Genomic DNA, 9,542 nt, shown 5'->3' on the forward strand with positions numbered 1-9,542 from the left:
AACCTTTTTGTATGTCCGACCTTCATTTTTCTCAAGTCTTACCTCACTTCATAAACTGACCAAGTCATGGTCCTTTGAGAACATTACAGACTGTCAGAAGAACACAAAATCAGATACAGAAAATTTCACGATTGAAGGTCCCACATATGGGAGGTCGAACATACTTAGTGTATTTCATGGAATTGCCCATTATACTGACCCTCTACCAAAACTTTAGACAGGCTTTGAAGCCAAGTCAAATTAAAGAATTTGAAGAAGCTGATGTACAGGTGTACGTGGGTTCATATACCCAGCAATTCTTCTGAATTCATATCATGAATTGCTCTTACATAAATGACATGGACACCACATGTAGAGTTCTTCAAATACAAAGTAAATATTACTCATTTCCAGAAATTAAATGCGACATACATTGTAATGCTACATAGATTTTGAAACAGTGACTTGTAATTTCTGAACTGACGGTGTTCCATAACTTATATTCAAATAATAACATATTTCAGCATTCCACAAATACATCATTTGGTAGTAACTATCAATTGCATATCAGAGTATAGTAAAAATAAAAACCCTATTATTCCAGAAATTCAGACAACTGCTATTTACTGTATAAGCTGAAAGAACCAGGAAAACATAATATAGTGTAATTCAGTTTGTTTCAAGGCACATATTATGAACAAGGAATACCAGCTAGATAAAATAAGAAAACATTAAAATTCATGGAATATATTTAGTACTAAATACAACAATCTTTGCATTTGATTTTAAGCATGAAAATAATCCAAGTTTATAGATGATTGAAAAGAGAAAAAAATAGACATCTATATAAATTTGTATCCTTAAAGCAATGAGATTAATACTTGCTGATTTGGTTTGTTTTACCTGAATGCTGTTAGTCTAAAGGCCTAATACCAATCACAAAGATAGGGTAAATTCTGCTTTGCTTCTAAATCAAATTAGAATTGTACTAGATCTATATCTAAATAATCTATCTTGCCTTAAATACAGGTATAACTATGAATTATCTGTGATTTTTCTCATTTTTAACAGACACTTCCTCAGTAATAATAATGAAAAAAGTAAAGTACTTCATCATGTTTGTGACTACCAGCATCAGAATGTTCAATATTCATGAAATCTTCATATTCTGGAAAAAAAATCACAATTTTGTGCAAAGATAAACAGTATCATTAACAAAGTATTTTTTACTGTCAGATAGCCAATGAGCATATTGTGCAAATTTGAACATTCACAATGCATATGAACTAACATACCCAATAAAAACAACTCGGGACATCAATTACAGTAACAAATTTAATCATAAATTCAATACACTCAAACAAAACCTTTGCTGTAATGAGGGGTGTAAAACATGTTTGCAATTACATGTACATGTATCAAGTTAACATGGAAGAAGTACAGTGCCAGCCTCAGGAAACATCACACCAGAGACAAAAACAAATGGATAGGGCTTGTCCTCGATAATAAGGACGTTGTATGTATGCGGCCCGGCTATATTTTCATCCATGGACCCATTGACTTTGGACGGGAGCACTCATCTGACAGACAAGGTATTACTCAGTAGTATGGACTATTCATTTTGACAAGAAAAAAATAATGATGTTGCCTCAATTGCTTGGCTTCATATTAAACTGAAAGTGTTTGGTTCATCAGTCGTCAAAAAGATATCTTGTAAGAGGAAAATGAAGATTGCTAATTCTTCATCGAGATGTTCATAAAAAGGAAGCTGATGACCAAATCAACAATATGTCGTACCCAGTTGTTCATGCTATGCTGGAGATCATTAAACATTATAGAAGCAGCCAAATTTTACAGAAACACTATAAATTCAAAAAAGTTTGTAAATTTTACATTTCCTAAATCCTCAAAAATATGAAATACTGCATACATATAAATATTTATACATTGATAAACAATTTATATGAAGTAGATATCACTAAAATAACATATACATGTAATGTTAGACATGCTGCAGCCCAGAAAAGGAAGAGTGGGGAAAAAACAGACAAATATGTAAAGCAAGAGAAAGAATACTGAACTGATTTGATGTAAAAACTGATTGAATAATTTTCCTATTATTTTGTAATAAGCTAACACAAAAACTTATCTCTTCAACAGAAAATAAAATAAAGTAAAAAGAATAAACATGGCCCTACTCTCTTGGCAGCATGCAGCATACATAATATAAATAAACCACTGCATAACACCAATGTACACACCATGGATAGAAACTAACAATTCCCTGCATAAACCAAGAATACAATGTTCATCAAGAATAATTCATACATAGAACAATGCTATTTTAGAGTGACAATCCACAATTTCATTTGTTTGAAAAATTCAGTCTTAATACAAATATTCTGATGTAAGATGATAATATTCCAATTCATTATAGTATATAATTTTCATTTATGAAATGAAAATGCGATTTACAATTTTTTAAAAGATATATCTGTGTCTTAGTTTACTGGTATCCAATCACTAAATTTCAGGAGGGTTAAGGGGATAGAAATAAGAAATGAATATTTTTATTTTAACAGAGAATCTGCTGTTGTAAACAGATTCAACGGCTAGATACACTCCTTGGCATGTTAGATGGTAATTGACATTATTGACCTTTTACAAAGTTTTAGCCAGTTCTAAAAGAACTTGCTTCCATTGAAATATAACTAATTATAAAAAACGAAGGGTGGGGGTTCAAATTCACAGAAAGAATCATAAAGTAAAACATACTTTGCATTATTACTCAGTTCACTGATGGTACACGGTCAAGTAGACGCTAAATCTAAATAAATCATGGGGGAAAATAGACAAACTGGAGACCCGTCCCCATTGATATTTTGAAGTCCTATTACTGTTATAGTGCATTATTTCACAGTAAAAATGTAAATGGAAAATGAAGTATTCATTTCCATTTTTCACTAAATCAAATTAAAACTCTGCAGGGTAATATTTTTTTCTCTTTTGATATACAAAATAAACTCAATGATGGTCCACAATTAGTGACAATACATCTAAAAATATAGTATCTTACTGGGTAATCACAAAGCAAGGCTCACTTCAAACTTCATGATCTAAAGTCTAAACAAAAAAACAAATTGTGAAAAAAAACACCCTTGAGTTGTTGATTATCAAAACTGCCCCTAAATCCACTTTCGGTTGGTCTCATCCCACATAGATTTATCCTATCAACTAACTATGTCATACTTTCCACATGCCCCATTAATATTTTGTCCAATTTGCAATTAGGCTATGACCATTTCATCTAATCTCCATGTGGTCTAACACCATATAGCCTATATGATTAGGTGAGCTGTTTACAAACCAAATAGTCATATGACAAAGAGTGTAAAAGTATTAAGACTGGGCATTATACTAAATGACAGATATGCCAAGTAAGTATCAGACCAAGTGATGAGGAGGTATGGCCATGATGTTGTTCAAAAATGAGACCATCTGCTAGTTGACCAAGATCCCATTCTCATTATACTTTCTAAAACTAGTTTACAGGAAACCGGTTCAAGAAACCAGTTGTAAGATCACTTCGCTAGCGTTCCCATCTGATCAGCCGAAAGTACTTCTAAAACCACTTAATGTAAAGGGGTTTTGTTCCTAGGGGAGCGCTCTTGGGGTGTAAAGTTTTGCAAGCTATTTGAAACTGTAGCGTACATATTCTACATACAGTGTGTCGAGTAGTGCGCTCAAAATGTGCGAAGATCGCTTCCTGAAGAACGGTTGTGTCCTCACGCTAAAAACAGTTAAATGAGGCAAAGCGATCTTGAAAACTACACCGTGAGGTGGTTTTCCAAACCAGTTTGGAAGATCACTTCCAAGACCTCTTGGACCGTTCTCATTACATGTTAACAGTTTCAGGATAGTAATGAGAATGGGGTCTAAGTGGGCAGTACGGCCATGATGATGTTAAAGAATCTGAGAATGATACCATCTGCTAGTAGACCAAACGGGATACAAAATATTGATAAGATGTATGTATGGATGAAACATTCCCTTTCACCTGCATACATTTCAAACATCACAAATACATTTTAGCTTAATATAATATGTTTCAACTAAAATCTACAAGCTACAGGTGCCTCCAAACCCATTCTGTTTATTGATGGATTGCAGCCAGGGTGCTTACCTACAATCAGCTTTATGAAATGGCCCCCAGATGGGATATTATTGGAGGCAATGAGGCCTAATTCAAGTGGCAGGGTATGTTGTATTTGGAATAAAAGATTCACCAGGCTATAGCATCCTCACAACTAAGAGAATAACAAAATAAAACCTCCAAACTTTATTTATGAAATGTTGAGGTGGATACTGAATTGATTGCATTGATGCTTATGCTGATGTTTTAATTTTTAGTTATGATGTATGAGTGTTGTGAGCAATCACGGCATTTGGATATACATGTAAATACATACAACTGGCTAGTATTGGCTATTATTATAATTATCATTATGTATTAGTTGTTCCACTGTTAAAGAAATAATAATAGTAACAATAATATTTAAAAAACAGTAATTTTGGGGGGTGCAAATCCAAGGTCTTTCAAAAACTGGCAACCAAGAGATCAGTGCTTGAAACAATGCAGCAGCTGTGAGATCTAAAGAAATGACCAGTCCCTCTGAGGTGAATGATTGTTTCAGCTTGCAGCATCACATTTTAAACATACATGTAGTGGTATACTATTTAGAATATATTATGATTAATATAATTCTCAAAGTACTTATACCTTGTAAATTCATGAATGGTGCCATTTATGACATAGATTAGCCCATATGAAAAGCGAATGTCTTCAGGGTCAAGATGATAATTTTCTTATTCATATGGTAGAATACATCATGCCACACCTTTTTATAAAAAAAAATCTAATTTGTATTCATGATTGAAGATGTTCCACAATTTTCTACTATATTCTTTTAAAAGCATGATTCAAATCCCAATTCCCTGGGATTTAATACATTCAAAATATGGGATCACAAATTCCCTCCAAACACTGAATAAACAAATATCTAATGTAATAAGTTTCATAATTTTTTTTAGGAATATCGTCCACAAACAAGATTCTCTTTCAATTACTTTGAACAGTTTCTTTGAAAAATTTACCTATTTTAGGATTTGGTATTGGTGAATAAACAATTTTGAAACATTTCCCACATGCATCATACCTCAGCCCTGTTCAATGCCATTATAGTATATCCCATAGAGTCCTTGATATGATTGGATGTACAACAGGATTTAATACAAAGTTACTTTAATAGTGTTGTTTTTACAGAGCCAGTGTCACCGAATAAGATAATTTCTACTCCAATACCATTGTATCTCTATAAAGAAAATAAACTACATGTATCAGTGATGTCTGTATAAGTATGAATGTATTGGAATAACACAATTTCTATACACAAATATATTCTATGCCCAATTCAAACAATTTAGTTTCTAGTGAAAGCAAATATAATTTCATCATGCAAAATCCATGCATTTCTTTCAGAGAAATATCTCAAAACAAATTATCTGTCTGGATCATGCTACTACATGTACATGCATAATATTTGCAAAATGCAATAAGCTCTTGATCATTTATGATATTGATATATTTTTGTGCAATTCAAGTACACAATGCTGTGATCAAGGTGACACAATAACATACATTCAATGATACAATAAGACTTATGGAAAAATGTTAAACAGATAATGTTAATAAATAGCTCCCTTGTACAATATTTTCTGAACCAACCATCAACCCTGTCTTCCATTACTATTGTTACTTGTCTGTCCCATTAGTTCAAGTGATAATGTTGCGCAGGTGAATATTGCAGCATTGGTAGGAAATGCTCTCAGGAGCTGTGTACCGAGTCCCTTGTTGATGACCCGTATTCCTTCATTGCGGATACTCTTCTGTATGACATCGATGCTACCTCTGTACTTGTTCTGCCCATCCAACCCTTCAGCTTGAAGCCTTGTCTTAAAAACATCAAAGCTGTACGTACAAACCCAAGAGCTCATACCACTAAGACCGCCAGCAGTCAGAAGTCCCATGATTCCGATCTGACCATCGGCATACATCTTGGCTATTTCACTACAGAAGAACTCATATGACATGAAGTAGATACCTAAACCAGGTGTGTCTCTTGCAATGGTCAACATAAGACCACGGTAGCATCCTCGAAACCCTTCCATCCTGTAGATCTTCCGCAGGGCGTCAATAGATCCATGGTATTTTCCTTTCCTTTCCTTGCCTTGTGTATCTATCTGTACCTTTATTTTGGCGAGTTCCATTGGCCCACATATAAAGGATTGCACAAATCCAGCAAGACTTCCAGAAATAAAATGGCTATAGAGAGAAGATTGGTCAAACTGCCGTTGTACATTACCCTGTACACCGAACACTAGAGCGTTTATGAACGTGAGACCTACCAGCGGAGAAGCCATGCCCTTGAACAAACCAAACACCTGGTTAAGAAAGAAAAAGAGAATTCCAGAAAAATTTAATAAACCATCAGCCAACAATTCTTGGTCATCAACTAAATAGGCAAACAAATAAATATCATAACCTCAACTTATAAACTACTTTAAGGAAATCTGCATACATATTAGATTACTTAAAGGTCAAGTCCACCCCAGAAAAATGTTGATTTGGATAAATAGAGAAAAATCAAACTCGCATAATGCTAAAAATTTCATCAAAATCAGATGTAAAATAAGAAAGTTATGACATTTTAAAGTTTTGCTTATTTTTCACAAAACAGTTATGCTCTACTCAGTGACATGCAAATGAGACAGTCAGTGACATGCAAATGAGACAGTCGATGATGTCCCCCACTATTTCTTTTCTCGTTTTACAGATTTGACAATAAGGGCCGACTTGACTCAACCATATAAGTATTAAACAATGCTAATTCCACATGTTTAGGGAGGAATTCATCTTTGTTTCACTTGACAATGAGGAGAAACTTACAATATTTCATATTTCATGTAATAAAATACAACAGAAAGTTAGTGGATGATGTCATCAGTCTCCACATTTGCATACTGACCAGGATGTGCATAACTGTTTTGTGAAATCAAGCGAAACTTTAAAATATTTTAATTTACATATCTTATTTTACATCCGATTTTGAAAAATTTTCAGTGTTGTGCTCATTGGATTTTTCTCTTTTTATCCAAATAAACTTTTTTGTTGGGGTGGACTTGTCCTTTAATTACTTTATAAAGACATGAAAATAGTCTTATGGCTCATCATTATTAGTTTTTATTTATGCAAAGTAATTCTCTGATTTATATAATGATACAAAGGTGTAATATGAAACAATTGGAGACATTTTTTGCCTAAAAATAATAATGTAATGTTCATTTATTGCAAAATGAAACTTTTTCTCCAAAAGAAAAGATTAAATTAATTTAAAATTAATTAAAATTCTACAAAAACGGCAACAAAATATTAATCTATCAGTACACCAGTCTACTGATAAAGGTGTATTAAGGCTTCTTAACTTTAAGGTTGACAGTTTGAGGTAATACAAGATGCGATAAGAGGAGAGTATTGAGTTGAGGAGGAGTAGGGACGCTGAACATTAGAAGTGTAAGGAAAATCCAGTCATTCACATTCATGGGGAACAAACTAGATTCATAATTTGGATTTACTACACTTCTACTGAGAATAGAGTGTTGACAATATAACAAATAAAGAAACCAGACAAAAAATTTATAAAGTACAGTAAACATTGAGGAGATCTTACAACAAAAACAGTTTGATTCCGCTACCTTTCAGTACCTGTATTGGAACTTTATATAATGGAAATGTTTACATACTACGTTTTAAACCTACCGTTTCCTGTTTTATTATCTTGATACAGCAATTAAATGCACCAGAGTACTTGGGGGCAACACTGCTCTGTGTCTGCAGACGAACCTGAAGGGATTCAAGATTTTAATAATAATAATAATTGGCATTTATATAGCGCTTTATCAATCTACGACTGTTCAAAGCGCTTCACAATTATTATTACCCGGTCACTGGATTCATAGCATTTCAAGCAGCCTGTTAGGCGCACACTTGCTAAACCAACCACAATGACCGTTGTTTCCTACCGGTACCCAATTAGCACCTGGGTGAGAGTGGCAATGTGTGGATTGACGCCTTGCCAAAGGGCGCTAGGCCATGGTGGGATTCGAACACTAGACCCTCTGATTACAAGGCAAGAGTCAGAACCGCTACACCCTGGTGCTTCCACACACAAAATAACAATGAATAAACAACTTTACTTTGACTGCAATGAATGAATCCATTTGTCAATGATGTCATCTAGCTTCATTCATTGCAGTAATGCCTTACTTTGGCGCAAATCAAAATTTAGATCACTGCAAAGAATACCTACTGATCATCCAAGCACGAAGACATACAACAAAAATATGGTATCAAATTATTTGGAAGAAGATATTCTTTCCAGCCATATATATTTCCTTAAACTAGGGATTTGTTAAGTGTAAAGTTTTTTTTACTCACATGTTATAATGACCAGAGATCTTTCTCATCCCCCCTCTGAATAATTAATTCTAGGCAGTAATTTAAAAAATATGCAATTCAATAATCAAAAGAAATTATATTAATGTTCAGCTAAGTAATAAAAATCCTTAGCTTATCTCTATACTACAGTAGAGAGGAAAATCTGAGTGAATAATTTTTCAATAGATAATAGAATAGTGTATTCAATGTCAACAGACTGGAACAGATGGTTTAATGACTACACAACAAACATGCAACCACATACAAAAAAGACTGAATAATGAAATGTAATGAATGATTACACTCTGTGTGAGTAATTACCTTGACTGTGTCAAATGGATGCCCAACAAGAACACCTGCCACACCTGTATTAAAGGGAGGGGGGAGGAGTAAAAGATTTACAGAATGATAAATGGATCAAATTAGTTATTACACTAATACCCTCTTCACACTGGCCACAAACAACCCAACAGTACCGGGACTATCTCGAGACTGTACATGTAGCTCAGTGTTGCCTTCAGTGTGAATTCTGGGACCCGCAATAACCTCACCTTGCAATAACCTCTGCAACAAATTATCGCTAACCAAGCCATCAATATCAGCAGGACAGCCCAACAACTGTCGCGGTGTTTCTTCAGTGTGAAGGCACACTGCTACAACATCGGAATAAACCACTTGTGATATGTGGGGGCATCGTGATCTAGTGTAAAGACTCTCGTCTTTCAATCTGAAGGACGTGTTTTGTTACGGAGGTAATAAAAATCACTTGCTGCAGTGTGAATGAGTACATGCAAATTTATCTCGGGACTGTGCCGTGATAACTTTTCTACTGTGAATGCATTTATTGCAGGTTTATAGCGGTGCTGCCGTTCCATGACAGCACCTGGATAAATTTGAATAACCAATGTGAGAGGGGTATATGGTAACTTAAAGGGATAGTCCGTGCTGAAAATATTTATATCTAAATAAATAGAGTAAAATTCACAGAGCAAAATGCTGAAAATTTCAT

At 34.1% G+C, this 9,542-nt stretch overlaps 1 protein-coding gene across 1 annotated transcript; it reads right to left on the reverse strand.

Moving 5' to 3' along the window:
• Positions 1 to 206: 206 nt before the first annotated feature.
• On the reverse strand, positions 207 to 8,899 carry LOC129265547 (mitochondrial basic amino acids transporter-like). Its single transcript, XM_054903532.2, has 3 exons — positions 8,855 to 8,899; positions 7,856 to 7,939; positions 207 to 6,480 (listed from the first exon to the last, which is right to left on the reverse strand). Exon 3 carries the CDS (start codon positions 6,457 to 6,459, stop codon positions 5,767 to 5,769), a length of 693 nt encoding a protein of 230 aa, XP_054759507.2. The 5' UTR covers positions 6,460 to 6,480; positions 7,856 to 7,939; positions 8,855 to 8,899; the 3' UTR covers positions 207 to 5,766.
• Positions 8,900 to 9,542: the final 643 nt, after the last annotated feature.

This window comes from Lytechinus pictus, chromosome 7 (assembly GCF_037042905.1).
Source record: "Lytechinus pictus isolate F3 Inbred chromosome 7, Lp3.0, whole genome shotgun sequence".
NCBI lineage: Eukaryota > Metazoa > Echinodermata > Echinoidea > Temnopleuroida > Toxopneustidae > Lytechinus > Lytechinus pictus.